Here is a 19958-nt window from a genome sequence, read left to right on the forward strand (position 1 = left end):
TTGCTGAATGAGAACAACAGTTAGACTCCCTTCCAGATGTGCTCCTACAAAACCAAAAAGGGTTAGACTTACTTCTCATAACACAGAGGGGACTATGTGTGAGTTTCTGAGAAGCTTGTTGATTTAATGCTGGTTAATCAGAAACATTTAGAAAAAAAGTCATGGTTGGGAAAGACAAGAGAGAGAGAGAGAGAGAGAGAGAGAGAGAGAGAGAGAGATCAGATAATTGGTGTCAGTCTCTGTTCTCTTGGTCCCCCTGGCTAACTACTCTGCTGCCAGCACTGTCTGACCCTTTAATTCTCATTCTGATTGGATTCATGAATAGCCCTCCATCTTAGAGCAATACACAGCCATAATTTGACTCATCCTCTTAGACTAGTGGAGAATACTAAAGGCCCCAAGTCAGCACAGCTGATTCCATGATCCAAGTACCATTCAGGATGTAAAACTGAGAATCACAAGACAAAATGAAAACAAATTCTTAATCTATCCAAGTCCAAAGTTCTGGGAAAGTCTCTACCTTGCTTTTTGGCTTCTGAAGTTCTGCTTTGTCTTGTTACTGAAGTATGCCAATGCACAATATGGTGTTTGTGTTTAAAGCTCACCCAGAGAAAGGCTTGGAACTACACTCAGGTCCTGAGCACCCAGTGTAGTCACTGACCAGCTAATGAAGACTTTCTATTGGCTTAAACCATGTCCCAGTAGTATACTGTGGTGAATACCCTACAACACCAGAAGCCCTTTCCTCGTATCCTTAACTCTAAAGCCAGAACCAAGTGGCTGAAGCTGCCAAGTTCTGCTGATTGAAGGGGCTGGAACATGGCACCTTGCTCAAATATCTGTTCACGAGATTTCTGATTTTGATCATTTCTTCCACTGCTTAGCTTTTCTTTAATTCCTTTTCCACAAGTTGGAAGCTTAGCTGGGTGTGGTCTTGCTTTGATGTCACCACTCCTTTATTTCATTTAGCATCAGGCTTTTGTTTAAACTTTTTTTGCTCCTTGAGCACTGGAGTTTACTCTACTATAGTTCCTGATGCTCTTTTTTTGTTTAAACAGCATAATGACATGCAAGCCGATGCTACTGTCAATGGCCTTGTCTGTGTGCTTGCTCCTGCCACAGGTAGGGTCTGTGTTGATATCTATTGCTGTGTTACAAAAGGGCCCATGGGAAACCAGTGTTCACCCATGAGTTCAAATATAAGGTTCTTCCTGTACTGGACCCTCCCCGTCATTGGTCAGGGGAGAGCTGCTATACTCACTGGAGAGCTGACCCTGTCCTTTACCAGCTCTGGAATAAAAGACTCCAATGACCCTGGAAGGGGAAGATGGCCTTCCACACTTGGAAATGAGAGCCCCACCCCTGACCATGGACAGAGAACTGGTCCATCCCTCACCTGAGGGGAGAGGTTCCAGCCACAAGAAATGACCAACTCAGCAGCCACCCAGGTACACAACCAGGAATTTGAACTGGGAAAACCCAACAACTATCCCATCTATGACCTGCTGGAGTGTGTGAAGGCACTGGTCCTGTGTAACTATGGCCTACATGACTTGCAGCAACAGCAGGATTTCTGGGTAGTTTCCCTGGGGATCCAGTGTTGATGGTATGCCAGAGGCTAAAGGCCTTGAACCAGACCAACAGCACATACAACAAACATTTGCAAAGCAAAGCTATTTGGACCAAACAGTATAGTTCATGATAAACAGCAGCTCCCAAAAAGTTAGCAAAGATCAACCAACTTTTGCTTTCTGCAGTATATACCTCTCTGTCTCTGAAACACACACACACACACACACACACACACACACACACACACACACACCAATCAGTTTTGTGGGGACTAACAGAATAGCCTAACTATTTTTTATGCAGACACAGGCTGGAAATGCAGTTTGGCTGATATAGAGATTGCCAAGCAGCACCAGGTCCTGGGTTCTATTTTTGTACTAATAAATCTGGTTTTGTGGCCAGAAAAATCAGAAGTTCAGGCTTTGCTTAGCTACATAAGCCAGGAAGAGGCAAACCCAGGCTAATGAGACCATGTCTCAAAGAAAAGCAAAAACAAAAAGGACAAAATAAAAAAGATGGAAAAGTTATAGTGACAAAGTACAACTTAATAAATTATATAGCTCATAAACCATCTGGATTCCCTTTCAAATCTAACCTGAAACTGAAAGTACACTGTCCACAGGATAAAAGAGACACAGCACTGACTTCTGCCAGCCTTGCTTTTAGAAGAGGCCAGAGACCCAGCCACCAAAGATCTGCTCAGGTACCTGACAAACTGAACTCTGTCCTCTGAAGGGGAGGGCCTCTAAGTTGAGGGGAATCTGACAAAAATCTGAGGGCTGCAGTGAGTGGATATGGGTAGGTCTATAACTTGAGGGTTAAAGCCAGAAGGTCAGTTCTGGGCAAGAAAGAGATGGGGTCATGTCTAGATAAAAGGAGGACAGACAAGAGGCTATTGATTTTTCTAGAAACTTAAAAAATATAATGCAGGACCACTCAATTTACCTCCCAGGCCTTCAGGAAGCAACTGGCATCCGAGTACATAGGTGCTATGTATATAGACATTTTCATCCCTGTACTTCCTGGGTTTTCAGGACAGAACAGGGATATGCTTCATTAATCCCATTTTCCTCCCAGCTCCGAGCAAATATTAACTTCTCTCCTCTTCTTGGCTTTATTTATCCATTTCTAATTTAAGAGTTTGAAAAGCTATATTCTTGCTGTTTAGCTCAGTCTTAGACAGACCTCAAGGTCCTCCTGCACCAGATCTCCTGTGTGTTGGGAGCATAAACTTATTTTTTTAATTATAGAATCATGGAACATTGAGTGCAGATATAAAGTGGGATAGAAGGAGAGTGGGAGTGAGTGAGAAAAAAGGGAAATAGGGATGAAGGAAAAGAGTGAGATGGATGTCTTTATTGATGTCTAAGGTATTAGCTACACTGAATTCCAGGGTGAATTTTAACTGGCAGAAACAAATTGCAGGAGTTTATACTAAGGCTGAAGTGACTTCAGTTCCTATCTTCAGTCTGTTTGGGGTGTGACAGGCATCAGGGCCAGGGAAGGAGGTTGTACTTAGATGTCCCAGATAGAAGTAGACACCAAAGGAAAATATCTAGATCAAATTCATGAGGAACTAAGGAAGAGAGGAGAGAATTGGAAACTTACTCCAGGCTGGCTGGTCCATGCTTCCTGAGTGAGTTCCTCTGCTGACTGACTAAACCTACAGGATCCCTTCCTGCCAGCACCTCCACAAGGAATTCCCAAAACTGTTGTCTTAGAAACAGAATTTTGAAGCTTAAGATTTAAGACATGAAAGGGATGGTTTGAGCTGGGGCTGGAGAAAAAGCTAGAAGGGAGAAACGTGTGCTACTTAAAGCAGATTTACTCTCCGGCTTGGTATAGCTCAGTGGAAAGGTGCTTTCCTGGAATGCACGACATTCTGTGTTCAATCCTCAGTATTGACCAATTAGAATCCATGTTGGGTGGTCCTTCCCCAAAGGCAACCTATTATGCTGGAGAGATGGCTCCTTGGTTGGATGAAGTAGTTCCTCTTGCAGAGGGATCAGAGTTTAGTTCCATCACCCATGTCAGGTGGCTCACAAGTGCCTGTAACTCCAGCTCTGGAGAACCTGACATCTCTGACCTCAGAAGGCACCTTCACTAAGATGCACAATACTCCCTACCCCAGGACATGCATGATGAGGGATGTCCTGCATATATGCTTCTCTTATTGGTTGATGAATAAAACAGTGTGGCCAATAAAGGCAGGAAGATAGGCTGGACTAGGAGATGAGGAGAATTCCGGCAGAGGGAGACCGTGGAGAGACACCATGAAGACAAGTAAGTAGTAACAGGTCTGGGCCCTTTTCTGGTAAGATAAGACCACATGGAAATACTTAGATTAATAAAAATGGATTAATAATTAAGACAGAGATAGCCAATAAGAAGGCCTGGCCATTGGCCAACAATTTTATAATTAATATAGCATCTGTATGCTTATTTGGGGTGAATCTGCAGCAAGACCAGCTGGAAAGAACCTCTGCAACAAAACGGCGCACACCGTTGGGTGAGATTTTCCATGTAAAACTTGACAAAACTTAAAAGGAAATCTTGAAACAAAAGAAAAGAGACAAACACGGTTTCTTGGTAGCAGCATTTTCTTGAGTGGGCTCTGTTTCCTAGAGACAATCACAGGCTTGAGGCTCCTTTAAGGGAGGCATCCTGACTCAGCATTAGTGGCAAAAAATGAAGGGCTCTTTTAAAAGGCTCTGATTCTAAACAATTAAATGATGTTTATGAGTAGTCAGGAGCATGCTGCTTGAAGGCCAAATAGACAAGAGTTCAGGCGGTAAGCACAGCTCCCAGAGCTAGCAGTAAGTGTACCCCTGCCATGTTGGAAATCCAATAGCTGAAACTTCCTGTAGTCAGAAAAAGATAGAGATATACATTATATACAGATATACAGATAGACAAATTCAAATGAAGAAAAAACTCTAAGGGTCTACAGTGTATTTAAAAACGTAGGTAGGCTTGGGAGAGAAAAGAAAAAGATTTAAGTGGTTAAAAAAGAAATAGAGTAGCTGGATTTGGAGTCACACGCCTTTAATCCCAGCATTCAGGAGGCAGAGGCAAGCACATCTCTATGATTTCAAGGCCAGCCTTTGTCTACAGGGTAAATTCCAGCACAAGCAAAAGTACACAGAGAAACCCTGTCTGGAGGAACAAATAAATAAAGATAAAAGAAATAGAGTAAAAAAAAAACATAAAGATGGAAAATATACAGAGAGTCTGGTACTGTATGTTATCGTGTTGTTTTTAAATTGTTTGATTTCTGAGGAAAGAGCAAAAGCTGCTCACAGACATTTGATTATAATGCTGCTGGATTAATCCAACTTATATATTTTTAAAATGATTTGACTTCAAATTTTAAGTCTAAGAATATGTTACTTTGGAAAAGAGATTCTGGTTTTTTTTTTTCCACAGAAGATGAAAAGCTGTGGATTCCTTCAAGACTAATATGGTTTGATAGGTTTGATCAAGCAAGATCCCCTGAAGCAGTGGCCCAGATGATCCAACATCCAAAACAGCTGAATTGATGCAGCCTCAGAATACTATAGCCAGGATTTGTCCAGGTTTCTGGGTTTTCTCAGGATCCCCATGGTGCCCCCAAACAGCAAGAAGCAGTTTGGAGAGAACAACGCCCAAATTCCCAAATACTGTTTATATTTTTTTCATTTAAATGGAATTGGTCATAAATGGTTAATGATCACAGTCAATCTCCTTCTTAAAAAAAATTATACGGGAATATGGTATACAAATGAATACTTTGTATTGGTATGGATTTTCATTTATTGACAAAAATTTAAGGTCAATTTTGTGATATGTATATTTCTTCTCTTGTTTAGGTATTGTGTTTATAAATATCATTTAAAAGTGTAATGTATAATAATACTGATTATATATAGTCACATATAATAGTCAAAAATTAAATTAGTTAAGTTTTCCAGATATGCAGAGATATATTTGAAATGGATAGACAGTATTCAAAACTTTCAAGACCTTCAGAACATGGCATTTAAAATGATGTATTAGGGTTTTTCATGAATGTGAGACACAACTGCTTCTGACACACCAATTACTTAGAGAGGAAGATGAGCATCAAAGAAACTTGATATGGAGTTGCTTTCAATATGGCAAGACTAGACTTTTGGGCAAGAAACTGTTCTTGCCTGGACTGTTGGACTGTATGCTATATAAATTGGACATGCAGGACACACAGGAAAGTGACTGCTGAATTTGCAAAACAAGATGGGACATCAGGGTTCCTGCTTCATGGAAGAGTCTGCCAGACATTCTGCAAGACACAGAGAAAAATGACTGTCAAACTGCCAATACAGGTGGACAGTTTAAAACTTCCTAATTCACTGAGAAGTCTGCCAGACACACTGTGGCCTATGAGCTGAAGATGAATGCTCCAAATTATAAAACCCTTTGGGTGACTGTCCAGGCAGTGAGATGTTTCTGTCAACTCTAGAGTTTATACATTATCTTTCTGAGGTTTTTGGTGGAGTTGAAGACAGTTATGGTTATGGTTTTCCTTAGTTATGATAAAAGATAAGTTACATATAAAAGTTTTGACTCACATAGATAGGATAGATGAGAGAAATGTTCTTTAAATTTTGCCAAATGTTAATGAACTAAATATTGTTAACAGTAGTTCTTACTTGATAACTGTTTTGTTATATGTGATTTTACTATGTTAAAGTTGAAACATATCTGGTTTTTTAGACAGAAAAGAGGCGGTGTGTGTGTGTGTGTGTGTGTGTGTGTGTGTGTGTGTGTGTGTGTGTGTGTGTTTCTCTTATTGGTTGATGAATAAAACACTGTTAGGCCAATAGAGGCAGGAAGATAGGCAGGACTTTGAGGCAAGGAGTATTCTGGGAAATGTAGGCAAAGGGAGACCACAGAGAGATACCATGTAGTCAAGAAAGGAATAACAGGTCCAGACTCTTCTCTGGTAAGATAAGACCATTTGAAAATACTTAGATTAACAGAAATGGATGAATAATTAAGATGGAGCTAGCCAATAAGAAGCCCTAGCTATCGGCCCACATTTTATAATTAATTTCAGTCTCTGTGTGCATATTTGGGGCAAATCAGCATTTGGATGAGCTGGAAAGAATCTCTGTAATATATGCATGCATACACATTACTAAAAAGAAGAAAAATACATCTTCTTTTAAGGCAAATTGTGTCATAATTAACAAAGGATCTCATTAGAAATGCTAAATGCATGACTTTGGGACTGGGATCCACAAATCTCTGTTGGTGACAAGTTTCTAGAGAACTTCTTATACAACCTAACTTTAGGAAGCATTTTGAATAAGTAGCAAGATCCTAAATGCCTCAGGTTGTACACAAGACGAAGGGAAATAGCCTGTATTTCTATGCTGACCAGAGCTTAATTTTATCTTTGTTTTTGTTTTCAGAGTCTCATAACATCCTAAACTTGCCTGGAACTTCGGATGCCCCTGCCTCTAGATCACAAAGGCTGGGATTATAGGTGTGTGCTGCCATACATGGGTGTCTAAGAAAACTTCAAGAATTCAGATGGATATCTTATGTAGCAGAATATGGTTATTTTACAATAATTAATGATGTTTTAAAGGTCGAGGATGTACAGAAGGTGGAAACCTTCACTGCAGTGCAGAACCTCTAGGTCTGTTGTTTCTATAGAGTCCTCTAAAGGCTCAGGGCAGGAGAATCAAGCTGTGGAGGAGGAGCCTTCCCAAGAATAGCTAGCTAACTGCCCCATGCAACAACTTTCTGCCTTTTTAAAGGTGTGGGGAAGATTATTATCATGCCAGATAAGCCAAAACTCTGTAGAAAGTAACAGAAGAGGTTCAGATAAGTTCGGGGAGATTGTTCATGATTTTCCAAAGCCATAGGCAGAATGAAGGGATGGGTCCAAACCAATGGGCAGTGATCTTACTTGTGATTGCTTGTCTTGCCTTTCAGTGTATATGTTAAAGCTCCACATATCAAAAAGTAGTGCAAACAATGCATTCTCATAAGATACAGCTATTAATAATGCTGATTGTGTTAGTCTGCTTTCTTGCTTTTTATTTTTCTTGTGTGTGTGTGTGTGTGTGTGTGTGTGTGTCCATGCACATGTGTGGGCATATGCAGTAGTGTGGACACATGCATGTCTGTAGGAACATGCATGTGGAAGTCAGAGCACAATCTCTGCTGTCTTTCCTCAGACACTCTCCACCATTTTTGTAAAGATAGGGTCACTCACAATCCTGGGACACACCTTGTAGGCTGGATTGGCTGCCCAGAGAGATGAGCGGATCTCGGGACCCATCTCTCTCCACCTCCCAGTGCTAGAATACAAGTGCATGTCATCACACCCTGATATTTTCCAATGGGTTGTTGGAATCAAACTCAGGTCTATGTGTGCATGGCAAATACTTTACCCACTGACCTACCTCCTCAGATTGTGTTCATTACAACCACAAAATGCTTGGTGCTGGAAAGTTTATAAAGTCAAGGTGTTTACTCAGTTCACAGTCTGATAGCTGGAAAGTGTAAATATTATGGCAAGGCTGGCTGGCAGAATCACAATGTATCACAGAAGCCATTGCCATGTGCAGAAGGAAATACACACCTATAGAGGAAGCCAGAGAGGTTCTAGGGCAAGACTAGCCACATGTGGGATCTGAGTAGGATCCCACATGTGTAATGATCTGTTCTAAAGGTGATATCCTTCAGGACCTGGTCACTTCCCAGAAGGCTTCACCTATAAAGGTTTCCCCACTTTCATATGGCCCCACGGGGGACCTGTGGATGATAAACATATTCAAATCATAGAACATACTGACAGCATTAAAAGTCATCAAAGCTATCTAGCTGAGTGTGAGCCACAAGCTATTCAAATATGGAGAAGAATTTTAGAGTCTGTACAAAGTAAATCATCAGGGTGTATGAGAGATCTGCTAAAATATGATCTGTTTCTCCCTGATAGTCTACACACTACCTAGCCTTGTGTGTTACCAGTATTGATTGATCTTGGGGACAGAAGATGTCAGTCTTCTCATCTCTAACAAGGGACCCAAGCAGAGCTACTCAGAGTCCTGATAATCACTTCTTGGAACAGGAGCCTGGACATTCAGATGTGAAATGGAGACTCAGTTATTACCCCAGAGCTGATCCATTAACAGACAGTTACAGTAATGTGTGAACCCCTCTTTCATTGTCTTATATTTCCTTGCAGCTGTTTTTTAACTTGAAGATGACACCAAAATTTCACACCTTTCTCCTGACTTTGTTGTTAAGCAAGCAGGTAATATTCTCAACCCACACTCTGTTGGCCCTGTTTTCCCTGGCCACATCTTCGTGATATTGCTGATCCCAGGGCTGAGTACATAGAGAATAGTAGAGGGCATGAATCTTGGAGAAGTCGTGTAAAGATATCAGTAAGGGGAAGGTTGTATGTGGATGATTATGGGCAATATACACTGATAAATGTATATGAAATATCATGATAGACCTTTTATTTTGTATGCTGAGTAAAATTTGATTGAATAGAAAAATGTAGTGTCCATAAATACAAAAGGATCAGAGACCTCAGTCTTTCCTTTCTACAACCCTTAGAACATAATGACATTGTGTTCATGCAAGTGCCATGCATGAGGTTGGATGTGACATCTCATGCTGTAAGCTCCAGACAGCACCCAGAACATGCTGATAAATTAGCAAACTTGGCTAGTAACAAAGAACCATACTTCTTCCTTTCAGGTGACAGGGCAGACTGAGTCTTCCAATCTGGACATGGCTCCCGATGCATTTGATGATCAGTATGAGGGCTGTGTCCAGGAAATGGAGAAAAAAGCACCCCAATTGTTAGAAGAAGACTTCAACATGAATAAGGAGTTAAAATTTGCATGGGAAATGGCAGAGGACAAATGGAAGGAGATAAAAAACAAAATGACCTATCTGAAAGGTTTCAGTGATTATCATGGAACAGCTGTAGTGATGTACACGGGAGGTATCTACAAAAAGTTTAATAAAGCTGTTAGAGATTTCAAGAAAGATCCCAGTAACTTTCCTTACAAGGCCTTCCATTACTACTTAACAAGAGCTCTTCAGCTTCTGAATAACAACAAATGTTACACAGTTTACCGAGGCACCAACAACAAATTTCATTACAGTGGAACGGGCTTTGTGCGGTTTGGACACTTTGCTTCCTCATCTTTAAATAAGAACATAGCTTCTTCTAATTTTGGTAGTGCTAGTGGGACACTGTTTACCATCATAACCTGCTTGGGGGTTAACATAACTGGATTTTCCTACTTCCCTTATGAAAAGGAGGTGTTAATTCCAGGCTATGAAGCATTTAAAGCACACAAAAGCCCAGGAAGTGAAAAAACAATGGACAATATTTCTCTGACCTCCCTGAAAAGAGGGAAAAGCAACTTCAATTGCTTCTACAGCTCAGGTGAGTGTGGGTCTGGGTCTGCCTTTCAAGGCATAGTTCAAGTATCATTTATAGTAATCCTTCCTTACTACTTCCAGAGAAAATACTCTACCATATTCTCTGTCATAGGTCTGGAATCACACTCAATTGTAATTTGCTTCAAGCATCAGTGTCTCTGTGCTTCTTGGCAACTATCCATATATCTGTGCTTCAGTTTCCCCACTTGATTGATAAAGACTCAAATGACAAATATTCTAGTCATATTGCTTTGAGAATTTAAAAAGAAGCATTGAAGACATGACTTGGCATATAGATGTCATTCACCAAATGCCTTCTGTTTTTAATTATGAAGACCTATTTACACATCTCAGCCATCAAATCCAAAGTCATGCTGGAGTAGAGCTCCACATTTACAAGAACATCACTTGCTTACAGTCTAGAGGCCTTGTCTCCTACTCCCCACCACTCAGATATTCACAGTGTCTCCCTTACTCACATTGGACTCCACTCTATATTGTCCCAGGAAGTTATGTTTGACAGAGGCCAGGGAGCCAACCTGAAATGAGTTACAGTTAGACTACTGAGTGCTGAGCAACCATATCTCTACTCAGCCCTGACACTCTGAGGGGTTTCTGGAGAGATGAGAAGTCTTTGGAGCTGAAGTGAAACTACAGGAAGTGATCACAGGGCCTTCATGCATTTGCATAGAGAAGTGAAGAGTTAGGATGAAGCCCTAGGAAATCATGACCCCTACCCAGGGGCACAGTACAGCCAGAGAGATGCTGTCCATCTGGAAGAAACAGTTGATATCCAGTCCATGCAGGCTGAGAGCCACAGGTAGGTTCTAGTTCACACCAGCTGACAGAAGGAATCCACATTGCTGCAACAATAGACTTTCAGAAGTTTCAGACCCAGAGACCTCTCTTGGGTGAAGAAGGAAAAGCACATAGGGCTCCCTAGAAGTCCAGGAAGACTCAGATAGGAAAGGCTTTTCTCCCCAGTCAGAGTCTTAGAGCACAGGACCCTGGAAGTGGTTGAAGCATCAGTTTGCTCTCCTCCTGGTCCTTGAGTTCTTTAGGAATCTGAGGAAGCTAGAAGAGTCTAATCAGGCACACTGACTCCTAGAGCCTACTCTCCTGAGTTTTGAACTAGATGTAAAGTTCTGGATATTTATGGGGAGACATGCAAGTCTTAAGATATTCTACATGGAAACCTTTATTTTTCCATCTGCAGGAACCAGAGACAGACCTGCATTCCTGCTGCTTGTGGTGCTACCTGGTCTCCTGGTCCATCTGCTTCCTCTTTCTGAGCTGTAGCCATCTCCTGCCTGCAGTTCATGGGGCTGAGTGCTGAATGTAGGGCAAAGGGCTAGAAGTTGCCTGGTTTCTAAAGTTTGTGGTAGAATGAAGGGTGGGATCATTTTGGGGCAGATGTACTTTAGTATTCACAGCCTCATTGATGTCCAAGGAACTACTAAGTCTGTGAGTGAAATTTTGTGCTCTGACTTCAGATTTACTACCCTTTGACACTCTGCTAGGATAAAAATCAAGTCTTGTCTGCATGGTCCACAGTTGAAGTTTCAAAGCATGCAATATGGTGCTAAAGTCTAAAGAGATGGCTCATCGTTTTAGAGCACTGACTGCTCTTCCAGAAGACCTGGGTTCAATTCCCAGCACCCATATCATAGCTTACTCCTGTCTGTAACTCTAAGATCTGACACTTTCACATAAATATACATGCAGGCATAATGCCAAAACACATAAAATAAAATAAATTATTTAAAAGAAGTTCAAATTCATCCTTGATTACATAGAGTTTGAGAGTGGCCCAATCTGCATGAGATCTTGTCATTCAAACAAACAAACAAAGCAATATGGTGCTGAATATTACAATGTAGTGAGATAAACCATTTAAAATCACACCTTGTTTTTCTGTGACTGTGTATTTCTATAGGTTGTATTATTGGTTTGGGAAAAAGGCATGAGGTCTGATAGTCACACTGATACAACTGAGAAAGTTCATGATTTTCATTCTCACAGATGCTCCTGTGGTTGAAGCTATGATGTCACCCCTATGGGAATGGTGCATAAATGTTTTGCAAATGGAGCTCCTTAGACAGCAAGGCCCTTTGGAGAATCCCATCCATTTGGCAAGGACCTATGGAAACAATACTGCAAACTTCTGTGCTTATCCTAGGAATCTCATGGGTGTCAGGCCTCTCTAACTTTTGCTATGCTTATTCTTATGGAAACTCTTAGTCTTGATTGTGCTTGAGTTTACAGGGAACAAAAGCCTTTACAGAAAACTTAAATTTGTCTGATGTGATACAGAAACTGGTTTCTCTGGTTGCCCCTGGCTACCTCTGCAGTCATCCTGAATAAGCAGGAGGAACTCACTAAGGTTAATGATTATTGGTTATTCAGTTCCAAAAAGAGAAAGATATAAGCCAAAGAACTTAGGAACTTGGAAAACAATTTCCTAGAAAATGACATTAAAAACCGATAGGAACATATAAGGAAAAGATACAGGACATGAAAGGTCAGACATCTCTCTGGTGCCAGGACGTGAACATTTAGGCATGTTTCCAATGTCAAAATATCAATAAAGGCATATAAAACTCCCATTTTCCTAAAAATACACAAAGAAATTGCCAGGAAAAACAGAAATTTAGTCCCATCAGTTAAAGAGTTAGGTATTAATCATTACTATTTTGAGAACTTATAAAAGATAGGATTATAACTGCAGTCCACATAAAAGTGGTATACAAATTACTTAGAAACTGGAGTACACCTAGGCATGACAATACACTTAGCTGATTATAAGAATATAAAAGTATCATATTAAGAACTAATCGCAGGGCTCAAATCTCTTTTACTTTGTAACCACATGTTTGCTGCCAGCTAGAGCACAGTAGGAATAAGAGGTGCCCGGCTAGATACAAACATTTGGATTGCACTATAATGATAAGGGGTAAAGGTCAGTGACGTTAAGGGAGTAGGAAAGAAGAAGAGAAACTAAAATGAATAAATGTTAATGATGCTTGGAAAATGATGAAAGAGAAATGGTTTGCAACTGCTCATGCTTGAATGCATCAGAACTTGTATAAATAAAGATGACCTGAGCCAGTCAGTTTGGAAGACAAACAGTGGTCAGACACCTTCATTCTTCGTGGACTTCACACATCTGTCCTGAGGTACAGAACCCTGCTGGAGCTGGACTCTGACACTCCTGTGGGATGAATTGAGTATGCCATAAGTCTCCTTACTCTTTCCCATCAGAAATACAGCCAGCTACTGGCCTGCCAACCAATTTCTACAATTCCAATAATCTCTGAGGACATAGATAAGCACATTCAGTTTTTTTTTTAACTGGATTTCTCTGTGTAACATCCCTGGCTGTCTTTGAACTCACTCTGTCTACCAGGCTGTCCTTGAACTCACAGAAATCCACCAGCCACTGCCTCCCGATGGCTGGGATGAAAGGTGTGTGCCACTACAGCCCAGCTAATCACATTATTTAAAAAAATATTATTACTGTATGTTTATGGTGTGTGTGCTCATGATACAACCCTTATGCATATTCTGTGGATGGGCAGCTGGCCACCCTAGTCTAGTTTCCAAGCAAACCCTTAGGGGTTCATCACTTTTAGAATTCCATTGTGAAGTCACATTACCTTCTCTGATTCTACTTGATGAAAGGCACAACTGCAACTAATAATAAGGGTGATCTGAGCTTAAAAATAAACCATCAGAAAACTTTCTGAAGTCTGCCAACAGACAGTGCATGCACTGTACAAGCTTCAAATGTGCATCTGTGTATTAAAATGTGTTTGGGCAAGTCAATGCCTCCCTTGACAACAGCAATGAGAAAAATTATCCTCCTGGGCTAGCGGGAGGTTTGGGTCTTGCTAGTTTTTCTCATATTGTTCTGATACCTCTAGCACACTTCACACTTGTTACACTCCCCTGGAAGTCTTTTGTGTCTATGGGAGCAGAACAGAGTTTTATGTATATACAGGGTAGATTATTTACTTCTCTGTTGATGTGATAAAATACCGTAAAACACTGGAAGAGAGAAAGTCTTTGTCTTACAGTTCTAGAGGGTAGAGTCACTAAAGGGAGGGAAAGCATGCCAACAGGTGGCCAGAGGAGAAAGATGAGAGATCACATTTCAACTGCATTTAAGAAGCTGAGAGTGCACACTAAATGTGGGGGCTGTAAACTCCTGAAGCCCACACCCCGTGACTTACTTCCTCCTGAAAGCTTCCGTGTCCTAAGAGCTCCATAGCCTTCCCAAACACCACCACAAACTGGGGACTAAGTGTTGGAATAAACATGCCTGTGGGAGACACTTCTCAAGATACACAGGTATCTTGATATTACCAACTAATTCTTTTGGGAGCACTAAAAGATGGCTTGGGAGGAAAGTCTTACTGCCTTTGATGATTGTAGCACGATTAACTAAAAACTCAGAGAAAGATATTGGGGTTCAAACTGAAGATCAGATAAGCAAAGAAGCCAAGCCACCAGAGAGCTCTCACCTCTACCAAGGCTAAGGAGATCCCATCCTCATCCTGACTGGAGACTAATATGAGATCCTGTTCCTATCTTATACAGCTCTCTAGGGGGGATTAAAGGCAAGAGCTCTGTTTCTCTTTTAGACTGATTCACTCTCGTGAATAAAGGATGCTAGTGGGTTATCAACGGTATTGAAGTGTGTGAGACCAGTAAAGGGCTATAGCTTACTCAGTAATTAACCAGAGTACCAGGATTTAATGGTAGCTATGGAAGAAGGTAACACATTATAATGAGAAACTGTAACCCTTAATGGGTTTCTTAGTTTCTTTAATTACCATAAGAACATGTTGAGACCTGGGAGGACTGTAAGTAAGAATTGGGCACGGGATACAGCTCCATCAAATACTGGCCACACAAACTCAAGGGCTTGGGATGGGGCTCAAGAGATGGTTCAGTAGTTAAGAGCGCTTGCTCTTGCAGAGAACCTGTATTAGTTTCCCAGTACCAACATGGTGTCTCACAACCACACATAAGTTGAGTTCCAGGGATCAGATTCCCTCTTCTGACCGCTGCAGGAACCTTTAGCACAGCTGTGGTACACATACACATGTGCAGGCAAAACACTATACAAATAAAATAAATAAATCCAAAAGGGGGAGGGAGCCAGAGATGCCGGTACATACTTAGAATGATTGTGCTGGGAAGACGGAGACAGGGCCTCCCTGGGGTTTTCAGGCAGCCCACCTAGCTTAATTAGAGAGCCCTAGCCCATGGAGACTGTATCAAAAACCAAGGTTAACTGACCCTGTAGAGCAGCATCGAAAGCTGACCCCTGTCATACAAACACACAGACCACCACCACCACCTCCCCAGGAGAGAAAGGAGAATTGTTAAAAATGAAAAGAAAAAACACAAATTTATTTCTCGGTTCTGGGGGCTGGAAAATCCAATTATCAATGCACCACTGAGTATGGTCTCTGATGAGGGCCTCTTTGCTTGTCCTTCATCAGCCATTATTTTACTGTGTCCTCTTACAGTGAAGGGGACAACTTAGTTCTCCAGGGTCCCTTTGTACCTACTCCCATCCATGACCTAATCACTGCTTTCTGCCCCCTAGGCTCTCTCTCACACAGAGGCCCAGGAATCTGGGGAAAGCCACTTTGCATTCATATCTGTAACCCTGAAATGTGAGAGGGTTCAAGTTACCCAGGACAACCCTTAACCAACGGAGGGCAGAGTCAAAAGATTAAAGCGCATCACTTCTGTTCCCCAGGAAGCCAGGTCTGATACAGCATTGGCCCTGGGCAATATCCACACAAGGATACACAGTTGTCCCTTGTTGTTCCCTCCTGATCCCCTCCTGCTGCTTAGAGTCATTTTCCTCATAAATTAACTACACACAAGTTACACATTCCCATGTAATAATATAAAAACTGTCAAATGACAATGCTATTTTTAAAATTTTAATGGATATTCTCAAGCATGTTACAAAATGAGTTTATGACGCATGAGTTAATTTTACTCTCTTAATTTGAAATTTTCAGAGACCAAAAGTGTTATACACAGGAATTAAATACATGGGACAGAAACCTGTCTAGGATTATGTAGGATTTTTATTTGTTTGTTCTGTTAGTTTGTTTTTGGCCCTTTTTTTTTTCTGAGACAGAGTCTTACTATGCAGTCTTGACTAGGACTCACTATGTAGACCAGGCTAGCCTCACAAAGATGAGTCTACTTCTGCCTCCCCAATGCTGGGATTGAAGCCATGAACCACCACACTTGAGAATTATATAGTTTTTGCATACTTACTTGTAGGGGAACCTGTAGCCACGCCTACTTAGGGGCTGGCAACAGGTGTGTCTGACCACGCCTTCGAGGGCGTGGTCAGGGTGATGTAGAGTGGGTGGCATTGCGTTTCTCTTTCGGTTTCACTTTTGTACTTGCTGGACAGACTGCTGCCACACCAGCTGGCTAGGTTGGTCTGTAAGTAAGGCTTTTCCTTATTAAATCCCCTTATATTTCCACTTGGTTCCGTATTGGTAATTTTCCAACTATATCTGGTGTCAGGAATGGGATATTGGAAACCTACACCCCATTTGGGACAGGCTGTGGGTTCAACCCAGCCTGTAGCCTAGGCCCGGAAAGCACCCTCTCTCCACAGGTGCTCCCAGCTAGCAGCCGACCCTCTGCAGCTGAGCTGCTCAGAAACATCCACCCAGCTCGGAGACAGTTTCTAGCTGCCTAGAGTCGAGGTAGGCCTCAGCTTTCAGCAGAGGCTTCCCCTGGCCTCTGCTGCGGTAAAGCCACATCTGTTTCAGTGGTTGCGGCCGCAAGGCCATATACTCTCTAAGATAAGCGCAGCTGCTTTTGTGACCTCTCTCCACTGCTGTCACCATCCTGCCACCCACCACTGCCAAACGCCTCGGACTAACTGAACACCTGTGCCACCTACTGTTCAAAGATAGTTACTGCATAATGGAGTAGAAATCAGGTAAAATTATGGCAGAATATTTATCATTTGCTAAAATTGGTAACATTTTTGCTTATTATGGGAATTCACTGTTTGAGGAGGATGCTAATCTGCCAATTGCCGGCCTATATACCGTAATGGCATTTAGCTTGCTGGTACAAATAGTATTACTAGCCAGAGGACTCAGGAATAGGGATAAGGATAACCTCACAATCTACTTACAGGAAATAACATCTTTACGCAATGATGTTTTGGAGAACAGATTAGGTCAGACCACAATTGTGCAGCAAGTGAAACAGAAATCGGATGATAAGCTTGGCTCTGTGTCCAATACACTAAAGACAGAACTGTCTGATGAGATGCAGCATATTTATGATAAGATAAACACAGAGAGATCCTCTATGTTTGAGGCCTTAGAGGCTAGGCTGTAAGAAGACCATGAAGAGCTAAAGAATATCAGCTAGAAACTCAGATAGGCAATGTTACCCAGCAACTAGATGCAACGATGCAAAATACCCAGGATAGGGTTGAAGAATTGGACAATGCCATTCAATCAATTATTGAAGCATCCAAGGTAGCAGATCACAAATTTGAGTCTAGATTTGAATGTTTGGAAGATAATTTACAGTACAGGGCTGACAGATTACATAGGTCCATACGGTCGATTGCTGAGGACTCAAAATCAGCAAATCATGACCTCGAATCTAGACTCCAATACCTAGAAGGCAGTTTCCATGCCATCCAGATGCTGCCTAAAGATGATCGTATTAAAGACCTAGAAAAACATGTAGATGAGCAGTTAGAGCAATTTACAGATGCACTAACATGCTTGGAATCTTTTATGGTTAAGGAGATTAAAACTTTTCAAAAGGATATCATTACTAGGCTTAAAGATCATTGGGATGCCTCAGAAGCAGAATCACTCCAATCCCAGGCACCTACTCCACCTGAAAGACCCGCTCGGAATGCTTCTGCATGCCCCCCTGCCCATCTGTCTTCCCCGCCTGTGCCGGTGCTGGGTGTTCTCTCTGGAGCAGGCGGGAGGAGCAGTTGACCGAGGGCAGCGTGGCGGGGACTGAGCAGGGCAGGGCCAGGGTTCGGCCAGGGGCTGGAGAATGCAGCGCGGGCGGCGCCTGGAAGGGGAACTTGAGCTGGGAGAGCAGCGGTGCTGCTTGTCCAGGAGCTGCGAGCGGGGAGCCGCCTCCAAGGCCAAGGACACGGGGGCCGCGGAGCTGCCGGGGCCTCCCAAGCCTTCACCCCGGCAGGGCTCGCGCCCCCGGCCCGCCCCGCCTGGCACCGCGCCTCGGGGCTGGGGCCGAGCAACGAGCACCAGGTGGGCCGGCCCGAGGGCGAGCACCAGGTGTGTTGGCCCGAGGGCGAGAGCACCAGTTGGGCCGGCCCGGGGCCCCGCCCCCACACCCCCACCTGATGAGAAACACTCCGTCCCAAGGTCTCCACCCCCAAGGTCAGCCATCTGGACGCGGAGGGGGGGGGAATTGAGTCTGTTGTACCAAACACCAGACCTTGAGAATATGCTGGTCTGGAATGGCTCTGTGTCTCATTTGAACCATCCAATAGAAATGATTCTGTATTTCGCCTCATTTGAAAGACTCTGTGTTTCACCTCATTTGAATAACCCTGTATAGCGCCTCATTTACATTGACCAATGGGAATAGCTCTGTACAATGCCTCATTAGAATTATCCAATAGAATCCCTGCTCCTAGCTTGCGCCTTTTTCCCTATATAAGGACCCCTTTCCCTTGGCTCGGCGCGCTTGGCCTCACAGAAGCTAAGTCGCCCGGGTACCCGTATCTCCAATAAAGCCTCTTGCAGTTTGCATCCAAGTTCGTGGTCTCGCTGATTCCTGGGTGCGGGTCTCCTTCTACGAAAGTACCTCTTCGGGGGTCTTTCACACCCAGGTATCGTGACTATTCTTCTATGGTTGTTACTCGTACACCATTAGTGTACCCAGCTACCATGGTAGAAAAGCCAACTTCTAAGAAACACCCTCATGAACGAAAGGCTTATGAATGGCAACCTATACAGCTGAAGGATCTTAAGAATATTAAAGAATCAGTGGTCTCATATGGTCTCCATAGCCCATACGTAAAACAGCTATTACATTCATGGGCAACCTTTAACAGGGTGACATCCACAGATTGGGAACAATTGGTAGCAGCTGTACTTGAGAATTCATGCCAAATCCAATGGAAGGCATTAGTAAGGGAAGAGGCAAAGCTCCTTGAGCGTCAGGGCATAAAGGAAGGTTTTAAAGCCCCTCTAGATAAGCTTCTTGGTCAGGGTATTTATGCTGACCCACAGGTTCAGGCTGAATATGATGATGATATACTGTCTCTATGCAGGAAAGCAGCATTAAATGCCTGGGATAAGGTTCGTGAGCCAGGAGAACATCTAGAAGCTTATACCAGAATAGAACAGGGACCTAGAACAGTTCCAGGACTTCTTACAAAGGTTAACTAGGGCAGTAGAATTACAGGTAACAGATCCAGAAACAAGACATTCAATTATATATACAATAGCTTATGAGAATGCAAACCCAATATGCAAAAGAATACTTTTGCCTTTAAAGATCAGATCAGCTCCGCTAGAAGAATGGGTTTTATATGCAGCCAACATTGACTATAATGTGCAAGATACTGGAGCTTGAGTAGGAGAAGCCATCTCCAAAGGTTTAAAATGGCAACGGGAAAGTAAAAGTTCTAGAGGTGAGGATGTAAGGGCTTGGCAAGGAGAAGCACCTTACAGAGGTCAACATAGGTACCAAGAGGCTAGAGGTTACTACTACTATGAACCAGAACCTTGGGTAGGAAGAGCCTTCCCCTGGAGACCACAAAGGCACCAGGAACCTAGATGTTTCAACTGTGGTAAAATGGGACATACTAAGAGAAATTGCAGACAAATGAATTCAAAAATGCCTCATACAGAAGGCCTCTGCCTTCTGGATTGTGTCGAGGA

The 19958-nt window shown here is 42.5% G+C and overlaps 1 protein-coding gene across 1 annotated transcript; it reads left to right on the forward strand.

Annotated features, from left to right (window-relative positions):
* The first annotated feature begins 1424 nt into the window (after positions 1 to 1424).
* Positions 1425 to 13328, forward strand: LOC100751294 (T-cell ecto-ADP-ribosyltransferase 1-like). The gene is made up of 3 exons (XM_027407498.1): positions 1425 to 1577; positions 9316 to 10015; positions 13273 to 13328. Exons 1-3 carry the CDS (start codon positions 1425 to 1427, stop codon positions 13326 to 13328), a joined length of 909 nt encoding a protein of 302 aa, XP_027263299.1.
* Positions 13329 to 19958: the final 6630 nt, after the last annotated feature.

The sequence above is a fragment of the Cricetulus griseus genome, chromosome 3 (genome assembly GCF_003668045.3).
Source record: "Cricetulus griseus strain 17A/GY chromosome 3, alternate assembly CriGri-PICRH-1.0, whole genome shotgun sequence".
NCBI lineage: Eukaryota > Metazoa > Chordata > Mammalia > Rodentia > Cricetidae > Cricetulus > Cricetulus griseus.

What these genes read in the sequence shown, in the direction of transcription:
- LOC100751294 (XM_027407498.1), top strand. Translation starts at nt 1,425, where the DNA reads ATGACCAACTCAGCAGCCACCCAGGTACACAACCAGGAATTTGAACTG. An exon ending in AGCAACAGCAGGATTTCTGG is followed by an intron (nt 1,578 to 9,315) that starts GTAGTTTCCCTG and finishes TCTTCCTTTCAG; the next exon opens with GTGACAGGGCAGACTGAGTC. An exon ending in CAATTGCTTCTACAGCTCAG is followed by an intron (nt 10,016 to 13,272) that starts GTGAGTGTGGGT and finishes CTTTCCCATCAG; the next exon opens with AAATACAGCCAGCTACTGGC.